General features: G+C 42.4%; 1 protein-coding gene across 1 annotated transcript in view; it reads right to left on the reverse strand.

Annotated features, from left to right (window-relative positions):
- The window catches only part of LOC113012858 (plexin-A1-like), a 309,396-nt gene that overhangs the window by 130,703 nt on the left and 154,178 nt on the right, over positions 1–24,515 (reverse strand). Inside the window, exons 5-9 of the mRNA XM_026153254.2 lie at positions 18,546–18,646; positions 15,999–16,122; positions 15,528–15,681; positions 12,051–12,150; positions 3,803–3,917 (exon numbers count right to left, since the gene is read on the reverse strand). Coding sequence (XP_026009039.2) covers positions 3,803–3,917; positions 12,051–12,150; positions 15,528–15,681; positions 15,999–16,122; positions 18,546–18,646 — 594 coding nt within the window. The remainder of the gene's footprint in view (positions 1–3,802; positions 3,918–12,050; positions 12,151–15,527; positions 15,682–15,998; positions 16,123–18,545; positions 18,647–24,515) is intronic.

Below are 24,515 nucleotides of genomic sequence, written 5' to 3' on the forward strand. Positions count from 1 at the left end.
GTCACGGCTAAGGATGAAACTGTTGTTGCATGGAGCATTTTACACACACACACAAGAGAAAGATAAGTCTCTTCCTGTCAAAGCTCCCATCAGGGGATGTTATTTGGCAGCTATTTTCTGTCTTTGCTGCCAGTCATGTACTGCATTAATTCATTTGTGGGACATGAAGTGTCCTGAGTGAAAAGCACATGCAAAATGAATGAATGGCTTAATTAACAAGCGGGCGAATTGCAATCAATAAATGAATAAGAAGGCAAGCATGTAGACAGGAAAATAAATGCAAACAAACCTGTTTTTCTATTACATTTTTTCCATGTTCATTTTTTATTATTGTCTTATTTTTCCTGTTTTCTTGAATTGAAATGAAGTCATTTCAACCTAAACCCTGGGGCCCGGCGTCGACCCAGTCGGCTCAACCGGACCGATGCTGGGATTCATCGGAGCAGAGCAAATTTGTTTGTCTCTGTGTTTGTTTGTACTGGTGTTTGTTTCTCTCATTGTTTGTGTTTATATGCATTTCTGTTGATGGCCTTCTCAAGTGTTTCTCCAACTCTGGCAATTTTCTGCCTGGTCGCCCCTAATGTGCCTCTCTGTTTATCTGCTGTCACAACACAGCTGATTTATATATATTTACAAATCCAGGAAGTGACAGCAGAGAATTATACTTACTTTAAAGGAAATTATACATTAGTGGTTATCTGTTGTGAATGTGAATTTTTGTGTGTGTGTGTGTGCGCGCGTGTGTGATTTACCTATGCCGCAGCTTCACATAACACATGCTATGACTTTTATCAGATATGAAGTCAAGTCAGCCTCAAGAAATATGACAAATGCCTTTGGGAAGATAACCAGTGTAGTGTGAATTCAATCACTTTGGCAACTGACTGCTAATGACACAGGGGGAAACTTTTCCAGGCAGCGGTGATGGGCAATATTGCTTTTAGCAGGGGCTACGAACTGGCAAATTGGAACAAAATCGTGGCTAGAAGAGATAAACGCTTAACGACTGAAAAAAAAAGGCGCTGTTGGCCCAAATGAGCCTATGCATTACTTCAAATTGTTACCGATCCACGAGAGAGAGCCAGAGAGAGGAAACATAAGGCTACGTGGTAACAAACTGATTTAAATATATAGGATTTTTCATAGTAATGTATCATCTTTGTGAATCTTTACTGACCATTTTCTAAACTTTTACGATCTATTCACCTATTTTTTCTCTCTTTAGTCATGGTACTAAAACATACGTGTATGACACATTTAAACTTTAATTGTCAGGGATGTGACTAATGATAGCTAGTTAATAGCTAAGGACTGCAAGCTCCTCACAACCAGTAAAAACTAATGGTTGCCCAATGAGCGCGATGAATTTTTTCCACATTAGGCAACTTATAGCTAGTAGTCTGGTCAACCACGTTTTATTGCAGTGGGACCGCACAAGTTGCCTCTCACCAAATAATCACGTCCGACTCAGACTGACTGCAATCACTCTCAGACTGACTGCTCAAAGTTTACAAATGACTCCTGTCTCATTTCTAAACACAGACAGAATGCCAACCTGTTGCAATCAATCAGTCTGACTGATTGACTGCGACTGATGAGTCAGTCTGAGAGCAATGCATCAATTTGCAATAGGGAACTCGACTCAACTGGTTGCTAACTGGTGGTATTCGGGCTATATTCCTATATAAAAGAAAGGTTAAAGATCACCTATGTCATTTTGCAGTGCAAACACTGTCCTGCAGCAGCTACGTCACTATTTGTGGAGGAATTGCTGTTTCAGATCTATGAGGTTCTGGCTGGACTCTGAATGTAAGTAGCTAATATGAATTTCTACATATGTAGATGGTAACAGATTGCAAGACATTGTTGACGTTTAAACATGATTGGTCAGAGGGCCCGGTGGCGCCAGTGTCCGGCAGCCTCGCCTCTGTCAGTGCGCCCCAGGGCAGCTGTGGCTACAATGTAGCTTGCCATCGCCAGTGTGTGAATGTGAGTGTGAATGGGTGGATGACTGAATGTAGTGTGAAGCGCTTTGGGGTCCTTAAGGACTAGAAAAGCGCTATACAAATGCAGGCCATGATCAAAGATTAAATGTAATTTTAAATTGCCAACTTGACCACATTCAGTTGCAGACTCACAGCAGACTGACTCTTCCCTCGGTCCTCCAAGCAACCCTTTAAAAAGCAACAAGATCGCAAGTTCATCACTCAAGTCATGATGGGTGCATGGCGGTGCTGGTCTCCAACCAACGTTATCACTTGTGTGATAGTAATATAAGTCAACATCTGCAGTAAGAAGGCATAGGCGTACTGTAAAATTGGCAAATTTAGCTGCTAGTGTTTTATTTAACAGGGTTAGGTAAGATTTCCTTACAGTGGACACCAGCACACATGCATCCCTCACAATAAAAATAACTAAGATGTATCTGCACTCTATGTGCTGTTAATGACAACAAAAACCCATGTCAGGATGTGGGGTTGGCACAAATGTGTGTGCATGTGTGTTTCTGTGTCTATCAAAATTCAACAAACCCCTCCTGACATTCAAAGGGCTTGGTAACCATGGCGATGCCTGCACCGAATTAAAAAAAAGGGAAAAAAGAGTATATCAAAAGAAAAAAAAATAGGAAGAGAAGAAAAAATAAAAGCTGAATTGGTGTAGCTCTGTGAAGTAGATAAGGTTGGATGTCAGGCTGGTATTTACAGGAGGGCGTAACTTGTGATGGCAGGCTGTGTGGAGTCAAGTGTTATCCTCTCCGCACCCACACCCCCGTCTCCCTTTCCACTCACACCAAATGCCTGAAACTGCAGCACCGTTCATACACTTAAAATTCTAATACACGATTACCTCACTGTCTTAAGTTAAAGACACACCAATATGCAGGGAAAAATTCACACAACAAACAGGTGTGTAAACCTGTGTATATCTAAATATGTGAATGCGCATTATACCCATCTACGCTGCGCACGCCCAGCTGAATGTTTTAGTTTTGATATGATATCCTTTCAACAACTGAGGCTTTATGAGAGGATGGAGAGAGTGATGAAGAGAGGAGCGAGAGATCAAATAAAAGGCTGAGCATGCTTGCTTCCAGCACGCAGTTACTCAGAGTAAAGAAACGAGCAAAGAAAGAAGAAAAAAAGAGGGAAAAGGTTACAAACAAGAATGAGAGGAAAAGAGTGTGTGTGGGGGGAGGGGTGCACATCAAAACTCTTTGCCTGAAATAGAGGCAAAGTTAGAGCGAATGTGTCTGGGTGTTAAGTACAACTTTCTGAAGGCACTGAAGTTTCTTTTTTTTGTGTGTTTGTGTTTGTCAGAGTGAATTTCTGCATTTGCGAGCGAGCCGGTTAGAATTAGAGGAGCTTGACAGAGACACGGGGACTGCGAGAGCGAGTCGGCTCATGGATAGATGAGGGTTTTCATGCAAATATAACATTTGGGACGTTAGCGCGCTCTGCCATTTGCATACCCATTCACCCTGACTTGTTTATAAGTGAATAAATCCAGTGCTGCTTAGAGTACAACAGCTGCTGCTGGGCCACTCTCAGCAGCCCTCATTCATATACTCATATACACACACTCAGATGGCATACAGGCCACAGCTGCACCCTTGGCATTACTATGCCACCACTTCCTTGTGTGTGTGTGTGTGTGTGTTTGTGCGTATGCAAATCCATTGATACTCATTAATGTATCCATGTGTTGCATTGATAGGCCATCTTCTGAATCTGTCTTTTATAGAGGATGTATAACTACGTGTGCTCAGCAGCACTTGTGTGTGTGCACATGCTCAAAGCCGTACCTCTGAGGTGTTGACTCGTCCCTCCTGGAAGGAGCAGTCGCTGGCATCCTGTGTGCACATGTGGCGATATTTGCACCAGTGGCAGGGGAAGTTTCCGTTGACACAGGACAGGCACCTGCAGCAAGCCAGAACAGGAGAAAGAAAGGATGAGGTTTCCATGATTTATGCATTTATTTCACTCGTGACTTTTTGTGTCTACATCCTTGAATGTCCTTTAATGGAGTTTGAGTTTCCTGATCCTGCCACAGTGGCTTCCAGTGACAAGCACAAGAACATAAAAAAGTGTAACTGTAAAAAAGAAAACTGAACATAGGTTTTATGGCATTTTAATTTACAGGTTGCTGCCCCGTGACAGACTCAACATTGCTCTGTCTGCTAATGTAATGCTCAAAATGAATATTTGCAGGCAGACCTCGGTCTCATAATTGTGAGCTCCCATGATGCCCAAGGAAATGGAAACAGGCAGAAACTAGGAGAAACTGTGGCCAGCGGTGAGTTATTTGGATGTGAGGAAAACCAGTGGAAAAACAAGTATATACATTATACTTTGCTTTGTCACAACATCCAGTTTACATTTAAGGATAATTGTACACCACCAGAAAGACGAATTACACTTTTATGCTATAGGCTCTAAAGATGCATAAGAAGATTTGCACTGACAGATAGATGCTAGTTCCTTACTACAATCACAGCTTTCCCTTAATGAGAGAGTGAAAGGCAAAGAAATAGAGCTGACTTTGTTGGTCGTTTCAGATACTGAAGTCTCTCATTATTTCAAGTGCCAAAAGCATACCAAGGCAATAGAGCATAAATCTATGTTTCCTGAAAATTGAAGGCATAATGTAATGAAGATCAAAAATGATAACATAATGTATTTCATTCTTCTTAAGCAGCTACATGTTTTATGTAATTTTGTAATTTCAACGTGTTGTCGCCTCTTGGCCAGGACTCCCTTGCAAAAGAGGTTTTTAATCTCAATGGGACTTTTCCTGGTTAAATAAAGGTTAATAATAATAATAATAATGTATCATATACCAGCCAGTTATTGTCCTTAATGTCAATAATTCATCCTTATTGTTACTGGTTGTAGGCAACGCTGATGCAAAAGGATTGAGTCACTTTCATTTCTTTATATTTTGCTAGAAAAACTGTTATAGAGTCGATCCAGTGATTTCTTGAAACCTGGAATTCTAAGAAGCTTGAAAGCCAATATTTGGCATGACCACCTTTATTCTTTCACACAGCCTGAACTCTCTTCTTTTAATTTCGTTCAGTAGTCTTCAGTAATAGTTTTCCAGGTTTCTTGAAGGACATTCAAAGCTCTTCTTTGAATGTTGGCTGCCTTTTGTTCTGTTTTCTGTAAAGATGCTTCAATAATGTTGAGGTCTGGGCTCTGGGGAGGCCAATCCATGACTGATAGCATTCCTCCGTTTGTTCTGTACATTTTCCAGGTGTGCTTTGACTGCACTGGCAGGGTGATTGGGACCAATCACATGCTTTCCACATGGCAATGCATGGTGGATCAAAATGCGAGGGTACATTTTGATTCAATGACTTTTGACACCATGTCAGAGCCTCCACTGCAATGATGTCTTATATACAGACTGACAATTATAAATGAAGTTCAAATTAGCTACTGATTTTGAGTCTAGTTCATGTCTAGTTTGGCATATCTCAACCTTTTATCTATGTTTTCCTTCCTTAAAAATGGTGTCTTGACAGCCACCTTTCCACTGAGACCATTTCTGATGAAGCTTCAGAGTGAACCATTGATGGATCAGCATGAGAGCTAGATGCATCTATCAGCCCCAGTATCAGGTTTTTCAGCTTATCAGCTAATAGCTCTTTGGGAATCACATTGCTGGCACAAAATGATTTTATGGCATTTTTTATGGATTCAAATAAACAAAACAAAATGTGGGACAAACTATGTGATAATGAGAGAGGTGGTTAGCAACAAAGTGCCTAAAGATATCATTTAAAACTGGTTCTTTGCTATGTTTTCTGTTAGGTGTAGACACAACCCTGGTTAGGTGCATTTTTAATGCCTTAATTCATAGATCACTGTTAAGAGGCTTAACAAGCAAAAACAAACAAACATGAAAAAGAAAACAAAAAACATTCTCTAGTCAGGTACAATGACTGGACTGAAATGTAATGTCTAAAGAAAAACTTTAAAACACCTTCACAAACTATTGATCAAGACCATTTTTTAAAAACTGAGAAGAAAGTCTTTGAAAGGAAAAATAAAATGTGGGGTGTCTTAAGACTTTTGCACAACTGAATTTAGCAACATTTGAGCCAAAGAGACAATCCAAAATTTCTATACTGCAGAATTCTAAGCATAAAATGCACTGAAGGAAGTCCAGCTACTATGACCTGCATTCTTTGCAGATTATGGACATGTGTAGGTGCATTTGAAATATCAACACGACTTATCGCACCGTGGCAGCCCAGCACAAACTTGCATCAACATAGTAGCACAAAATTTTCAAGAAGCACAACTGCAGCTTCCTTCATTAAGACTTTATTTGAGCTGTCAGCAAGGCCAGAGGGCGGGTTACTGAACAGCCAGGAGGAGAGAGCAGGAAGGAATCCTTGGTGATCCACTCCTCCCTTCGTATTCTCCATGCTTGGAGGCTTAAAGTTAAACTAAGCTGGCAGACCAAGATAAGCCAGTTTTTCTATAACTTGAGGAAGAAAAAAAAAAAAAGAATGCATACACATTCAAACATGGATTACCAGACAAAGACAAGGCTATCATGGTCACTACAAAGAAGCAGCGGAAGGGAAAATGCCATGGCTAGTAATGCTGTTAATATGGGAAGTTTCAAAGTTGTTCAATTACTTTTTGGCTCTGAAGTCTCTACTTGATCACTTTCCTCAAGTGATTTCACATCAGCGGTGTATTAAATTACACTCTGCTTTCTGTCAATCATCTGACACCCACAGGAGCAAAGAGAAAGTGTTCACTTCATAAACATGTTGCAGAGAGAACGCTTAAATTCAAGCTCGCTGTCAAGGAAAAATACAAAAATTAAAAAATACAGTGACAGAAGTAGAAATGTTCAGTAAATCCCCCCCAAAAAATCTTACAATTAAAACAAGTCATAGCTATGCAGTCTTTACACCGCTTCTAAACTAAATGTCACTTAACTGGCTTGAGAAAAGCAAGCTCTAATTACATGTCCTGTCAGTCCTCACTCCCATATGCTGTCACTGTACTCAATCAGACCTCCGATAACACCCACACCCACCAGAGGAACTGACTGAGAACCTGCGGGGTCTTTTTTTCATTATTGTTTTTTTTTTTTTTAACCAGCATCTGGTTATTACTGCCACCTCCAACTTCATCGTTTCTTGATAGCGCTGTCTTTCTAAGCCTGTGTTACTTTCCTGTTGTGGTTGTTCGTTATATAGAACCAAGATTTCCTGCTCAGGAATATCTTGAGCTAAAAGACCAAAACCAATAAACAAAACAAGAAATAAAAAGTAAAACATAATTAAAACAAGTATTTTATGGCACCCTTGAAGCCAAATTCGCCGGGGCTTTAAAGGATTGGACAGGAAAGTGAAAAAGAGCTCGTACTTAGTTGGGAAAAAAGATTCAAGAGATATAAAAACCTCAGCCACCACCTTCTTAGTTTGACTGACAAGCAATCTCTGATAAGTCTAGTTCAAGAACACCACAGTAACGCAAACCAGGTCCACCAAGCTGAAGGACAATTGCTCAGCTGACAATGCCACCCTGCTGCCGGAAACACTGACTTTAAATTGGATCTCAGCCTAATCCTCTTTCTGTCTTCGGGTCTATGTCCTTGGTTTTTTAGATTTTCGAGGGTTAACTGTTAAATCGCCCACGCCGGAGTACCAAAGCAACGGCAAAGGCTTCATATAGCCAGAGTTAAGCTGGTGAGACTAGACTGAACTGCAGCGTGAGGTTTTTAATCAATGCCAGTGGATTTCCATGGAGGGAAGGGTGGACTGAGGTTATGCTAACAGTCTGATGTTTGTTAACAGAGCTGGTGAGCCAGTTCCTCCTCACTATTAACTCCAGGCTTGATCGATTTCCCGTTGCAGGGCAGTGCGCGCGCACATTCACAAGCAACGAGCGTGAGAGCTCAGACTACAACATCGAGCTAAGGCAAACTTATGCACGCAAGTCATCACCCGTGCTGACATCGAGGCATTCCTCCTGGGTCACCTGGGCAGTGGAGACTTGTCCTACAGTAGAGCTGTCAATGCCTGGACAACCGGCTTGGGTAAGTGGCGGCACTGCTGCAGTGCAGTCAATAAAGTCCGCTGCTATTTAACAAGGCCCAGCAACAGCTCCGGGTCAAACGCCTTTTCATCTTCTCCAAGCTTTTGTTCGAGGGAGGATGGATCGATGGAACAAAGCTGTTGATGTGCGTGCAACGGCCCCGCTCAAGCATATATGAAAGGAGGGAACGATCATATCCTCATTTAAATCTGGTCAATGAGGATAAAGTCACGGATAAAACTGCAATTCTGTCTTAATTTGCAGGCTATGCTTTTATCTGCAGCTCAAACAAACATGTCAGCATGTGGTGGGCCCAAAAGTGACCCATTTGAGGCATGAAGCTGAAAGCTTTTAACGCTGTAATCAGTACTTGAAGCAGCTATAAGCGCAGCGGGATTTTGATTTAGAACCTCTGATTGGTTTGATAATGTATCTCGCAGATATCTGCCTGTGCTTCATGTGCACGGTGCTGCTTGGAACCTGGGGTAGGCTGGCTCTGCTATGTGGTCTATAAATAGGCCTCTTTGTGTTTTATCCAATAAAGCTCCAAAGTGAGCGGCAATAAAATGATGCATACATCATTAAGTTATACAGCAGCACGGCAGCCAAATGAGAAGTTTAGATTCTCACCAGGGGACTCAGACTCATTATACGGTATTATTGCATCTTGTCACGGCAATGTCCAAAAGCAGTAAGTCTGCGAGTCTCAACCCTCAGTTTAATTAAACCAGGTCACATTCACTTAAAACCCAGACCAACAACTTATTGTCTTAATATCAACAAGTAATGATGTAATGACAGAAAAGTTTGACTATAAACTTTTTTTTTCTAGCAGTGGATAAAGAGTGGGGCGACGGGGAATGACGGGCCTCAAAATAAGAGCCTTTTCCAGGGGCTGGAGTGTGAGCCGGTCCCCCTCCCTGGAGTGCTTCTTTTCACTGCATAGATTTCAGCCCTTTCATATTGTAATGGTCATGGTGGCCTGAGGCTGTGGCGCTAACCTTTTAGCTGTGTGGGACGCATTATTCCCGACACAATGGGCACAATTTCTGTTTCGTTCGGCAACACTCGGCTTTATCTCTCTCTTTCTTCCTCTTGAAGACTTCTTTCTCGCTCGTCTTTTCCCGTCTCCAGCTCTCCCAGAATGTGAATTTCCTTCCCCCTCCAGCACCCTGCCACCTGTTTGTTTCTATGCCTCTCTATATATTATTCCTCCTCCCGCACGCTCAATTAAACTATTCCAAACCTCTTTTTTTAATGCAAATTTCGGATATTGTATATGTAAACAGCTCACAGCGCAATTCACCCGCGCCAAGTACTGTGGCTTCTGTCTGCGTGCGCTCCCTCTGACTGTGCGTGCACCTGTTTTGTGTGTTTGCACGAGCGTGTGCACTGCTGGTGATGCTGGTGCCCGCATCCAACTTTGAGCCCGTCTGGGCGCTCGCCTGCAGGCCCGCTCTGCTTGTGCATCTGTGCTGATACAGTACCACTGTTGTGCGTTTGCTGTTGTGCTTCTACGCTGGGCTTTCATCCGCCCATCACGCCCACGAGGATGACTCAATTACCGTCCCCTGAAAGCAGCGACTTCTTTACTCCGCTCCCTGCAGGCGGAGGTGGTTGTTGGGCGGGTCAAAGATTTTGAGGTGAAAGGTGAAGAGTATTGCATGACACGCGGGTTTGTGTTACAGCTGCAGTGGCAGTAACAGCGCTGTATTATTATTTATTTTTTTAACAGTCCAACAGAGTCCTGAGGGGGCCCTGCAAAGCCAACATCAAAGGCTTAAACAACAGCATGCCTGTTTATGCTGCAAAGAGAGCGCGACTAGGCGGGCTAGTTAATCAGGGGTACGCAGCATAAACACACACCCACACACACATTAGTAAACATGTCCTGCATGCATACAAATATGAATAAATAGGCACTCTGGAGTTACTTTGACACATCCTGCATGCTCTTTAACAAACGGAAAACTACACACACACATATTCACAAAAAAAAAAAAGAATCAAAGCCATTCAAGTAGGCCTGGAGGCCCCGAGAAGTGGCCCAGGTGAGCGCTCTCTCCAAGCCCACTCCATTATGACCATCTCCACACAGGCACCTCAGCTAGAGCTAATTAACGGCCTATTACTATGCAGATATATGCAGGGCCGAGAGCAGAGCGCGAGCAATAAATGGGCTTGATGAACGAGAGAGAGGCAAGGAATGGGAGGTGTGCAGGGGCAGAGACGGGTTGGGGCCAGGCGACAGAGAGATGGGCAAAGTGATGAATGGGAGAGGAGAAGTCAACAGGCAGACAAGAGGACAGTGGGACAGCAGGAAAGGAAAAGAGAGCTGTAGGCTGCAGGGAGTGAGGATCGGATGGTAGCGGGACAAAGACACTTATAATGCTGGTGAATCAGTAATTAAAAGCTACTGTCATGACTTAACATATTAAACCCTCATACAGCCCACATACAGTAAAAAAATGACAATTCTGCACATGTTTACATATAAGAATCATTTTCAGGATGCCCCTAATTCTTTTAAGATATAAAACAGGTGTAAACACTGAAAGAGGAAGTGATTCTTCAGTCAATGCTTGCCAAGAGAAACAATAAATCTACTTTAGTTATACTACACATGCTTTTTTCATTTCAGGTGTATTGATGCAACTGGGAGTCTGTGCCAGGTGGAAATGAATCGAATGCGAGAAAGAGAGGAAAAGTGTGTGCGAAGTCCGAGCACTGACTTCAGGGGGGGCAGCCAAGACTCATTTAGCAAATGACATTTTATTTATTTTCATTTAACCTTTATTTAACAAGGCAGGAACACATTCTTTCATTCATTATCAGGATGATCTCAGTACTCTGTCACTCTCTCTAATACCCCCTAGTCCCCCCCTTCCTGTGTACGCACAGAAAGACAAAAAAAAGAAGAGTGTCATGTAGAAATTGTTTTTGATAGAAATTTAGTGACAAAAGAAAAAGTTTTTCCTTCCCACTGTCGCCAAGTGCTTGCTTAAAGTAAGTCAGTGATTTTGGGGGTTTTCACTGTATTATTGTAGAGTCTTTACCTTACAATATAAAGCACCTTGAGGCGACTGCTGTTGTGATTTGGCGCTGTATAAGTAAAATACAATAGAATTGAATTGAAAAGACTGTTTACCTCTCCTTGTTTCCTGTCTTGCACCTTCTTTTTAAGCAACAGACACAGACATGCATATAAAAACCTGCTTTCAGAACACTGTTGAAAAGTCTACCAGTATTCCTATACTTAAATTAGGGATAATATGTTTCCCAGGAACATGAGTGACGTCTTTTTCCTCCCAAGCTTGGCTGCTCTTCTAAGTCTTCCATGGTTAAGAATCGATTTATTATTTCACTCACCAGTAGTCCCTTCATTGCTTTAGATTTAATTAACTAATTGATTTGTAAAAAGCTTGAACAGATTGAATACTGAATTAGAAACGGCTGCATGGTTTTCTCTTGATTCCTGCATTAAACCAGTTATTTACACCTGCAGGTAAGTAGCAGTATTTTAGCACTTTTTTCTTTTAAAACTTCAGCCACCTGTTGATTTTCATCTTGCATCTGACCAGCAGTATGATCTTTGTATTGAGGTTTTGGAGACATCTGTCAAGTAACTGTGTGATGTTAACTTTTTGGATGTGTGACAATCATGGTGACAATGAAAGATCAAGTAAATAAAGGTCCAGTTACACAGGCCAGGACCATCTGGCACCCAGCAATCTGAATTCTGTATTTCTGGACAGGTTCTGAACCGGGAACATTCAAAAAGCACCGTCAATCAGTAAAGAAATATGCATTTTTCCCTAGCAACCAACATCCAATATGGATGACAACTCTTGAGCAATGAATGATGTCATTGAGAAACCTCAATAGCTATTTAAAAGAGTGTTAAAGCAATTTAACAGAGAAACTAAACATAAACTGATATTTTTCTCCTTTCGCCCCATCCTACTTAGCAACAAGCTCTCAACTTACGATTGGTGGACGCTGCAGTTGTAGAAGACAAAATCCACACTGGCAAACTTCTTCCCAGTTTCCTTCGACTTTAGATACAACTTTATTATGCGTCGGTCACCTACAAAGTCAAACATAACAAACACATTGTGTTTTATTAGTGTTTTTCTTTACAAAGAATGTCAAGTAGCAAAGACGAGTAAAACCCACTGCATAATAACCGATCCAAATAAATGAATCCACATTCTTTAAATATTACGAAGGTGTGCATTAACGTTTAGATCTGTGGAGCTTTACAGGCACAAACTCAACAACAGTGTTTTACATTTTAGTTCTTTGAACAGGATCAAAAGGTACTCTGTCATACAACAACACTGGTATCATCACACTAGGAGCAGCAATGCATTGTACTGGTAAATTTGAATTATTAACGCCTTTTCTGCAATCTTCACATCAGTGGGCGTGATTGGACCCTCTGCTGAGACAGTTCTGACCTCCCGGCCTTTATGTATGACACCCTACTCTATACTCCACTCTATATTTCCATAGTCCATCTATAACAGTTCGTATATGGAAAATGTTTCATGACCCCAGGAGCAACCTGGTCTTAGTCAATGTATACGCTTTCACTGTTCCTGTAAATCTGCAGATTTGGAGACAGCACTTCTGCTGGAGAGTAAAAAGAGCTCTGAGCAAAATCTATTTATTAGAGTTACTCAGTGGCGAAAACACTTACAGCTGTCTATATACATTCATGGACTTTCAGCGGTATGTTTATAAATGTGCTCATTCTAATTTTGATAATCGAGAAGCAGTGGGTGAAGCTGAAGAGAAAAATGTCTTGTGTCTCACACAGCTGAATAAACTGTCAAATTAAGCAAACAATTCATATTTAGCATCGAGCAAAACTGTTCAGCTGAAAAGCCCGTCATCGTCTCCCCAAACAAAAGTTTGTTAGACGGCTGAAATGTAAAAATGCAAAAAGTGACACTGTGTGATCTAATAATGTATGTCCAACTGAAAGCAGGACTAAATTACTGCAGCAGATTTGAGAAAGCTTCACACAGTGAACATGACTGAAATCCTGATATCATTTTTCTGGTCAAAACTGGTTACCATTCGACCGCAAGAACTGAACTATAGACAGACAGATGTTGATATTTTCATGGAGAACAGAGGTCTAGTCAGACCATTTCTTAGAAAGTGATAAATATAGATCAGACTATTGCAATGGAGAAATTAAAAACATATCTTCATATAATAATAATAATAATAATAATAATAATGGATTGCATTTATATAGCGCTTTTCGAGACCCTCAAAGTGCTTTACAATTCCACTATTCATTCACTCTCACATTCACACACTGGTGGAGGCAAGCTACAGTTGTAGCCACAGCTGCCCTGGGGCAGACTGACAGAAGCGAGGCTGCCATATCGCGCCATCGGCCCCTCTGGCCATCACCAGTAGGCGAAGTGTCTTGCCCAAGGACACAACGACTGAGACTGTCCGAGCCGGGGCTGGAACCGGCAACCTTCCGATTACAATACGAACTGCCAACTCTTGAGCCAAGATCGCCTCACGATATCTTCCTAACATAGCTTTTCTGAAACAAGGACAACTAATCTGGTTAATGCATGGCTATGAATAGATGGCCACACCTCTTCTAGACTAGTATTACTGGACCAATACTTTAAAGACTGTCTCATTTGTTGCACTGTGAAGTGAATTTGTCAGAAAGCTACTGTACATGCGTTGGCTTTCTACCTATGATGTTAGCATCACACATCCAGAGATGCAACTGCTTCAGAGCAGATCAGTACAAATGGTCCCAAAAGGCTGAGATCACAAGTTTGAGAAAATACCTGGGTGCATTTTTAAATTCCGCAGCCAAGTGGCGGAGGGCTTTCACTTCAGTGGCCTCAGAATCTCATCTCTGCTTTTTGCAGATGATGTGGTTCTGTTGGCTTCATCGGGTGAGGGCCTCCAGCTCGCACTGGAACGGTTCGCAGCCGAGTGTGAAGCAGCGGGAATGAGGATCAGCACCTCCAAATCTGAGGCCATGGTTCTCAGCCGGAAAAGGGTGGAGTGCCCACTCCGGGTCGGGGATGAGTTCCTGCCCCAAGTGGATGAGTTCAAGTATCTCGGGGTCTTGTTCGCGAGTGATGGGAGAAGGGAGCCGGTGATCGACAGACGGATTGGGCACTGCGGCCACAGTGATGCGGACGCTGCACCGGTCCGTCATGGTGAAGAGAGAGCTGAGTGTAAAAGCGAAGCTCTCAATTCACCGGTCGATCTACGCCCCTACCCTCACCTATGGCCACGAGCTGTGGGTAGTGACCGAAAGAACGAGATCGCGGATACAAGCGGTGGTAATGAGCTTCCTCCAAAGGGTGGCTGGCCCTTAGAGATAGGGTGAGAAGTTCAGCCATCTGGAAGGGGCTCAGAGTAGAGCCGCTGCTCCTCCACATCGAAAGGAGCCAGCTGAGGTGGTTCGGGCATCTGACAAGGATGCCTCCTGGGTGAGGTGTTCTGGGCATGTCCCACCGAAAGGAGGCCCCGGGGCAGACCCTGGACACGCTGGAGAGATTATATCTCTTGGCTGGCCTGGGAACGCCTTGGTGTTCCCCCGGATAAGCTGAAGGAGGTGGCTGGGGAGAGGGAGGTCTGGGCCTCTCTGCTTAGGCTGCTGCCCCTGCGACCCGGCCCCGGATAAAGCGGAAGAAGATGGGTGGCATTTTTTCATCTCATTGTTTCAGTTCAGAATATTGTATGTAATTCTACACTTACTGATAAAAAAATATTGATAAAAAAAAATTTTAATAGAGTAAAACCTTTCGCTTGGAAGGATGTCCAGGCTACATTTGTTAAACGTTAAGCCAAGAGCTGCTCACACGGGCACTTTATTACTATGAATCCCGTACGTAGCCTCAGAATAGTTTAACACAGTTGTAACCCAAGCTAACAGGAGCTAGTGTCAAAATAGTAGCAGTTTTTGAATTTGCTAGCTTACAGTATATGGTTGGCTGTAAGAGGAGGAGGTCGTGAATGTTGCTGTCACCACTGAGGGACAAAAAATTTGTTATGTTTCAAATGCAAGTGCTGTATTTTCATGATGCAGTTTGCAGAAAAGGTAAGAAATGTGACAACTAGGTCTGTTTTTCATCTGAATAAAAGCCTTTTTTGTGTTGCTGCCCAGATTCTGTGTCAAAGTACATCAGCGGAAGAAAAAAAACCCTAAGGCAGCTACTCCCAGCTGGCATTTTCCATTACAAAAAAAATAGCTGGACTCAGACACCAATAATGAATCTACTTTTAAAAAGTTCTCAGTTTTCTTCATGTGATAATTATGATATGAAATGACATTTCTTTTTCACTTTAACAGATAAATAAGATTATTGTTTAAATGATCTGGGCTTTCATTTTGAAAGCAAAAGCCAGACATTTGTGAAGTCTACGTTAACTCCAACATCATATCTTTTCTGACTTATTGTCTACCTTGGTCTCGCGTGATGGGGGCGATTTCTTTCGTCGAAGGAGACAGGCAATAGATGCGTCCACCGTAGATGCGCCCTTCCGTTTCTACGTAGTCCTCAAAGGAGCAGTTCACTCCAGCAGAAAGACTCGGCACATTCTGTGTCTGAAGCACAAGCTAGCGAGAAAAAAAGACAGAAAGCAGAAAGATGAGACACAGCAGAAATTTAAATCAATACACTTCATTAGCAATGGCCCAAAGCAGAAAATGCTGCTCAGACGTGTGGCTCAAAACGCACTTTTCAGCTCATACTCAAAATGACTGTTAGCTACAACACAAAACAAGCTTTATTTAGTCTCATTTCACATCTGCCTTATTCATTTTTCCCAGCCATTAATCTTTACCCCACTCGTCTTATAAAGGACCACGTACAAATTCACGAAGCCTCTATAGAGTAGCTGAACAGATACACAAGGTCAGACAGCGCGCTGTACCTGCACTTCTGACATGGTGACGGAGACGGTGTCTGGCTGGATGGAAAGTCGGACACACTGTTCGACTCTGGTGGTGAAACGCTGAGGCTCTTCTGCTCGTTTGCAGCGATCCTTCCTCGAACATCTAGAGACAAAAAATATGCTCACATAAGCAATAAATGAGCAATAAATACCTGTGTTTTACATGAAATCCACACCAGTCTTGATTCCTTGTTGTGCTTGTATATGTAGAGTACATTTTACTAAGTATCACAGCTAAAGGCATTTGGTCCAAATGTGGCTTTTAAGCACTTCTCAGTTGGGAAGAGAAAAAACAGCGAGATCACTGATTTATTGGATAACCCACAGGATGCTGAGTTTCAGACACCGACTCTGTTCATTAGTGAGTGCATAGATGCATGGAAATTAGAATTAAATTGCAAAGGTGCATATAAACAACCTATGCAGTTACAAGATTAACACAGGAGAAACAGGAGTATGCGTTAATGATAACATGGCAACCACACATTTAGCACTTTCTTAATAGCAACAGAACCATAGTGTGGTCATCAGTATGCCTATTTGTACTTATAAAGCAAGCATTGAGTTAATCAGAGCTATGGTTTAGCAAAGTCTACGAGGACTGATTACCGTGAAGACTGACCATGCATAAGAGTCAAACATAAAGTCCAAAAGAGCAATAAACACGTAGAGCAAGGCATTAGTTCGGGCACTGAATGTACTTGCATTCACTGACTGGCACCAGCTGCTCATTCATGCTTCACCATCAGCGACTCATTCATCAGCTGCTTGGCTACCAGCTGACCAGCTGACCAATCATATTAACACTGGTGTACATGCTGTCCTTTACAACTTAACACTTCTCACTGTTGCTCCGCTGAAACCTGGATGTCAGATGTGGCACAGCTTTTTTTTTTTGGTTGTTTTTTCACCCCAGCGTCCTCCTTATGTGCTAAACATTTGGTAATGTTGCCTTAATTAAGCTTTAATGTCGAATTACTGCACGTATTTGTGAAGGGGAATTGGATCTCCCAACCGAATCCTCGCTGCCTTTTGCATTCTTTTAGTGCTCTCTTAGAGAGCAGAACCTTTTCCACTAAATCAAACAATATAATTAGCTATAAATGGTCAATTCCTATATGCAAGTGTTTCCGACCAAATTAGCAGAACAAGTTTTTAGAAAGTGGCTACTGAAGAGAAAAGGCCAATTTCCTTGGGCTGCAATTATATCCTCAGAAAATGAGTTTAATATTGAAGCTAATGTAGGCTGTGGGGGGCCAGTTTGAGGATGCTGGAATCTAAAGGTCTGTTTTTGACTAGCCAGGTGGGGAAAGGTGAGAAAGTAGTCAGATTTTGACTTCCTTTGCCATTCACTCTACCAGGAGTGAATGGAAGGAGAGACTCTTCAAAGCTACAATAACTTTTTCCTTCAACACATTATAGACTGTTCAAAAAATATTAAAGGGACACATTTAATCAAGAGTTTAGCATCAAGTCAATTAAATTTCTGGGATATTGATCTGGTCAGTTAAGTAGACGAGAGGGTTGCTAATCAGTTTCAGCTGCTTTGGTGTTAATTTCATTAACAAATTCTTCCTTCATTCTTCGACATTCTTCCTTCCTCATCTCACTAGGGTCAGCGTTAGTACTGGTAGTGTGAGGCGATACCTGGACATTACAGAGGATGCACAGGTAGTCCAACTCCTCCAGGATGGCACATCAATACATGGCATTGCCAGGAGGTTTGCTGTGTCTCCCAAGACAGTGTCAAGATTGTGGAGGAGACTCCACAAGACAGACAGTTAATCTAGGAGAGCTGGGCAGGACCGTAGAAGATCCTTAACCCATCAGCAGGACCAGTGTCTGCTCCTTTGTGCAAGGAGGAACAGGATGAGCACTGCCAAGGCTCTAAAAATGACCTCTAATAGGACACTGGTGTGAAAGCCTCTGAACAAACAATCAGAAACAGACTTCATGAGGGTGGCCTGAGGGCCCCACATCCTCTATTGGGCCCTGTGCTGTTCACAGATGAGAGCAGTTTCACCCTGAGCACATGTGACAGACGTGACAGGGTCTGGAGAATGTTGTAATTTGTAATATTGTTCAGTATTTACCATTACCTGTAGGTTGATAACACATTCCCCACCGAGATCTGATGTGCTTTCAAAGTGTTGCTTTATAGTAAAATAGTAAAATGAGAGCATTCAGACCATGTTTATGAGTAAGTCACAGGTCTAAGCCTCAGTGTAGGTGACACTGAGTGACACATTTTTTGTCAATTATTGATCCAAGAAAAACAGATACACTTATCTAAATACAATTTTCAAAAGAAAGTCATTATATAAGGTGTTAAATCACGGCATTTGTTGTGTTAGAACACACTGACAAATGCAGTGCCAAAACAGGTTCACATAATGTGGTTACCATGAGCATAAACAGGCAGAACTCACAACTCTGTTGAAGTGACAGACTGTAATTAAGTGCAGAACACCCACTGAGCAACCACCGGAACAACTACATACGACGCAGTAAAGAGTATGCACTTACACATTATGCAGCACACACCAGCCACAGTGAGGGTCTCCTGATCCCAGACAGGCTCCACAGGAAGTGTACTGCTCACAGCTCTCCACTGGTACACGGGTGACCTAGGAAGAAGACGGAGAAAAAAAACACACACATAAGCACGCATTTGGCAAACACACTTGGTTAAAGCTGCACAGAAACCCTGTTTACACCACCTTCAAACAGCTTGTACTATATAGGGTTGGTATAAACAGGATCTACTGGAGGTGTCCTGCGTCTGGAACATGAGATTAAAGGAACAAGCCCACTGTGACTATCACAGATAAACAGCTCTGAAAGTGCTGCTTACAACTCCATACTGCTGCATATAAAGGTAGCTAGAGGGAGAAAAGTAGAGGTCTACAAACATGTAAACACACCCTCTGAAGAACTTATCTCTATAATACATATACTCTGTGCTGCCCACAGTTCTGATGCAAGCAAACAATTTGTGTATTTTTAGGCATTGATAATTTCTCCTTGTCGCGCGCCGAAGAATAAAACTCAGTTGCAATTTATTCAAAGCAAAAAGATCTAAGAGCACTGCGCAGATTGTATGCATCAAAAATCAGCTTAGCCCCTCAGGATTAGAGGTGCTAATCTGATCATCAAGATCAGATTCACACTCCCCATAAAGACTGCTGTTCAGCCTATGATGACGAGCTATAACTAGACACATATAGCAAGTTTAGGCACATTGCTTTGTGCAATCGTCAGTGTAGTCGTCGTTTGGTTGGGTAGTGGTGGATCAATACCCGATGGATTGTTGTGGAATTTGATGCTAAAGGGTCGAAATCAACCTGCTGATGTGGCAATCGCATAAGAATTCCTCTAGCCTGACCAAGAGTTTCATTTTTTTGGCTTCAACTAGGATTATCTCAGCTAAAAATATTCGAAATTGCCAGTTGACAAGTTTCATATAGGGTGCACTAGGTACTTGCCTGCCTACAGTTGCTGTGCAAGCACTTTGCAAACCACATCCACCCCACCCTTCCTTATCATACTGTATCTAACTCAATCAAGCTTGTATGACACATGTTGCCACTGCTCTAGAAGGGCAGTGAGGTGGGCCTTTCCTGCATTATGCTCTTTCCTATCTGGGTATGGAAAGGCAGGAAAGTCCCAGAATAAAAAAACAAGCAGGTTTTATATTTTCTGAGTCCGCTAGGGTCCTCTTGGGTTCATGTGATGTAAATTTCAAGATCAGACAGTGAGTGCGAGGTCCACGCACACATCCGCAGAGAATTCACTTTACAATGCACCAACTATGCATATGTCCAGGCAGCAGACTTCAAAGAAGTGCAACGGTAATGACTACTCGGTCATCGGGGCTCGAGCTGTCCGTGTCTGCAGCTGAGTATAATCCAGGCTTCATTCCACCAAATATGAATTACTGCAGTAGAGAGCAATCCTCTTTTGGCTATAGTGCTCTAGACTTAAATGGGAGCTACAGAGTTTTAGTGTGTTTAAAGCAAAGAAGCAATCATGGTGAATTAGTGTAGGTTGCAGCCTTTTGTTGCCTTGACCCACATTAAGTCTGTCTGTCTTTGTCTTTACTATGTTAATTTTGACGATTCTTTTCTTATCGAGTCCCTTACAACTCTCCCAAACTAATGGGTGTACATTCAAAATTAGTCAAAGAAGCTTGCAAAGAAAAGCGTCTGGACTTCTTTAAGTTGCTTGAAGACGTTTCACCTCTCATCCGAGAAGCTTCTTCAGTTCTAAGGTCAAATGGTGGAGAGTCCCAGATATAAACCTAGTGGGAGTATCCCCCCACAGAGGGACAAAAGAACCCCCTGATGATCCTCTAATCGCCTGAGCCAAGGTGTGAAACTGGGTGTGGGTCCCAATCAGCCAGAGTTTCGGGTGAGTTCATTGTGAAACCTGGCCCCACCTTATCATGCGAATTCCTGAGATCAGATGGCCCAGGATGTGAGTGGGCGTTAAGGCGTCTGGGAAGAGATCTCAAAACTGGATTATAGATGGCAGAGAGTTGGTGTCGTAAACCCCCGCCTCTGTTCAAAGATGGTCGCTCCACAGTGGACATAGATGGCTTCTTTCACTCCTAGAGAGATGAGAGGTTAAAACTTCTTCAAGGAACTTAAAGAAGTCCAGACGCTTTTCTTTGCAAGCTCCTTTGACTACGATGACCTGGATGACTGAGAACCTTCACAGACATTCAAAATTAGCTAGTGTAAAGCTGTAAGGCCTTTTCTGCAGCTACATTTTTATTAGGCTGTCTGTCACTTACTCCAAAAACTACATAAACCAGCTTTGTGCAGCACTCCAGTGAAAAATAATCAATAATCAAATGCATGATACTGTGGTACTGTACTTAACACCATTAAGATAAACATCGAGGATTACTCCTTTTGTCTCCTAAATCTGTCGTAGCTGCCATTTGTGTCTCTGCATGACTGCACTAAGATGAAACTTGATCTGTTGCATAGGAACTGGGGAACCTCTCTATCAACAAGGACATCAAACAACATTGTCCAAATGTATCAGTCTCTTAAAGCGCAACTGAAGATGTATCTGAACATCAGGCCACGGTGAAACTTGCAGAAATTAGCATTGAGAAGTCAACAGATGGCTGCAATTATTATTGAACATGCATGTTGTATACTGCTGCCTTCACCATCTGTTTGCAAGATAATCGGGAAGGACAAGTTACACTGGATTATACCCAAAGTGTAGAAGAAGTTGACTAATTATCCCTTGCAAAATGCTTTAATCACACCTGTGCACATTCAGGTTTAATCTTTTTCTTTTATAAATCCGTAATCTGCAGCGTATCAGAATCTGTGTATTTTATCTGAACTTACTGGATGCTGTTTGGCAGTGACAGGTAGATTGGCAGACAGGAAACTGCCTCAGGCAAGCACACACACACAAGCACACGCCAGTGAGAAAGTTACTCTCTGGACTAAATTGAGAGTTTGAGACAAGTTTTCTGGGGCAGTTGTTAAATTCTTAAATACATCACTGACCACCCAGGATGCATTCACACACGAGAACGTGCATGCACACCTCCTGCTTCCTCAGATAGGCGAGGTACGACATCAATAACACTGCAGAGGCAGGAGGCACACCAGGTGAGCTGGAAGGTGGTGAGGATGAATTCTAATGGCAGCTGCAGACGCAGCAGTGGAAAAAGCTTCAAAGAAGAAACCCTACCTTCACCGTACCGTTTTTCAACTTATTAAACTTCAAATGTTGAATCATGCTCTTTTAATGTCTTATTCTTGAACAGCTGCCGCATGATTGATCAGACATGATTGCATATGTTGGTTTTAATGTCAACATACTTTTTTAAAAAAATCCCAATTTCCTGTACTCTCTGTTGCTCTGCTTACAGCACCTTCCGCTGCTCAAAATCTTCCCCATTCACATGATTCTCACCTCCCAAAGCAGCCTCTGATGACCACCAGAAGAGCATTTGGGTAGGAGCTGCTCAAGTTGTAGATACTATGGGGAAAACAGTGTGTCTGTCTCAACTTAACAATGAACTCAATCTGCTTTGATGAACCCTACATGAGTGTCAGGTCTATCCTTTAATATTTTCATGGCTCAGTCATACTACAGTAAAAATGGGACGATAACCTCCTTGCAAACTGGAGAAAAAATCTGTGGTTGCCAGGTGACTGCACTGAAATTTTTCACATTTGGTGACCGACTGCGAGTATTTGAAGCAACCAACCGGTCACCCAGAGGTTCACCATACAACACCCTTCACCTCTGGGCGACCGGTGATCTTGGCAAAAAGATCTGTCTAAATAATTCCTGCATGACTCAAACTCACTGCAACCACTGTCAGACAGATTGGTGAAGGTTTGCAAATAATTGCAGTCTAACTTATAAATGCAGGACTGGATTAAAGTATAATGGTAAACTCCGTTCCTTATATGAGCCAATTGCACATTACATCCCAAGACAGCTTTAATACAAACAGCAAATACCGCAACTAGATGTCAGTAATCCCAGCATCTCTTTCGCAGTCTGTACATATCCTCCTCCTGTGTCACTCTAATGTACAGTTGGACACAATAGCTTATGGCAGATTCATAACATGGTAATAGTAACCTGTGCCTGGTAACTATTATAATGCTACCATTACAAGGCCCAGGCCCCTTACAGGACATCAAATAGCAGCAAATTGCAGTCATTACTTGCGCCTGGACAAATACCACGCTAGTTATACAGCCTATCTGATAAAGGGAGGACGGAAAGAAAAAACATGTCATGCTCAAGCACAATAGCCAGGGAGAGAAGTTTATTCAATGGGATTTTGTGATAGTGGGCCAGATGATGTATTCCATTGGAACAGTTCAATTATTGAGTTTTAGAAAACAGATAATGGGATGGGAAACGGGAGATGCTCAGCCAAAGACTCTTTGTCTTACTGAGGTGGCTGGGGAGCATTGGTGTGTGTGTGTGTGTGTGTGTGTGTGTGTGTGTGTGTGTGTGTGTGTGTGTGAGCGAGACAGTACATAAGTGAGCACCACCTATTTATATTAAATATGGCATTTTCATCCGTGGCCTATTTGCTGCTGCCGAGGGGAAACACATTCATCTGTGGACAGTGGCGGGAGGTGAGGCTGGGGGAGGACAGGGGAATTAGGAGAAGAGGTAGTGGAAGACAGAAAGAATGAGATCACGGAGGGAAAATGTCCATTTTAAACATTCATTTTAGTCTTCAAATGATAATGGACAATGTTTGAATGGGGGGGGGGGGGGGGGGGGTGTATCCCCAGCAGCATTCAGATGCTTTTTCTCTTTCTTTTTTGCCATGTTTCCAGAGTGGAGGGTAGAGAGAGAGCAGAGCTGAGGAGATGACTGGGGGGAGAGTTTATTACAAATAAATAACTGCTACAAATGAGCCTCTCTCATTTGGGTCATGATAGAGAGCCTCTTAATTTGCCTAGTGGCAGATGAGAGGAAGGAGGAGGGTGGCGGTTGTGGGGTGGGGGAGGTGGATTAGATGGAGGAGGGTGGAAATGAGGAATACAGGGAAGGATAGATGAGAAAGACACACAAATGTAATTGCGACTGATGTTTCATTCCACATATGGGGCCCTTTTGGTCCCAAGCTAGCTGCTGCTATAGGCCTAGCTGTAATTGTCCCATCTGTATAATATGGCGAGGAATATAAGGCGCTATCACTACACAATAGGCTGATGGATGAGCCCAATTCTAAGACTACTGCACAAATGCACACGTTACCAGCAACTAAGTGCATGCAAATATGCTATCTGTGGTAATGTAAGCACGCTGAGGTGCAATGTTTGAATGCACAACTTACACTTTAAATTATGTGCAAAGGATACACTGAAACGATGCTGGATGACTTATAAACACACAAAAATAATGGACAGTCCGAATATCAGTTTCAGTAGTGCTTGTTTAAGAAAAATAAATAAAGTCTCATATCCATTCCCCTGTTCTCTGCCTTTCTATCTTTCTGATATGCCCTCATCTGTCATGAATTTGGCTGGACAGACCAAAAACACACCAAATGAGGCCATAGATCACAAGTAGCCACTGCGAGACACAAACTTGGGCAGAAACAGGCAGAGAGGGGAACAATACAGAGCTTAGCAAGAAAACAAACTCTTGTAGAGTCAACCCTTTAAAAGTGCATTCTTCCTTGCATAAGTTCACGTAGTACTCACATTCCCAAGATGACAATAAAGGGAAACACTGGGTTGAGTCTGTGTTGAGAAACTCAACACCCTACTGTTTGTACACCCTGTTTCCAGTATTTATGCTAAGCTAAGTTGATTATTTACTATTTGCAGTACAGCGTTAGCATGTGCAAGATGAAAGAGATGAAAAGATCTATATAAATAAACCTATAAAACAAACATATTATTTTACATATATTGTCTTCTTAGCCACAGATATGCATGATTCATGGCACCAGAAATCTGCACGAGCAATGAAACCAAAATG

The sequence above is a fragment of the Astatotilapia calliptera genome, chromosome 20 (assembly GCF_964374335.1).
Source record: "Astatotilapia calliptera chromosome 20, fAstCal68.1, whole genome shotgun sequence".
In the NCBI taxonomy this organism is placed as follows: Eukaryota; Metazoa; Chordata; class Actinopteri; order Cichliformes; family Cichlidae; genus Astatotilapia; species Astatotilapia calliptera.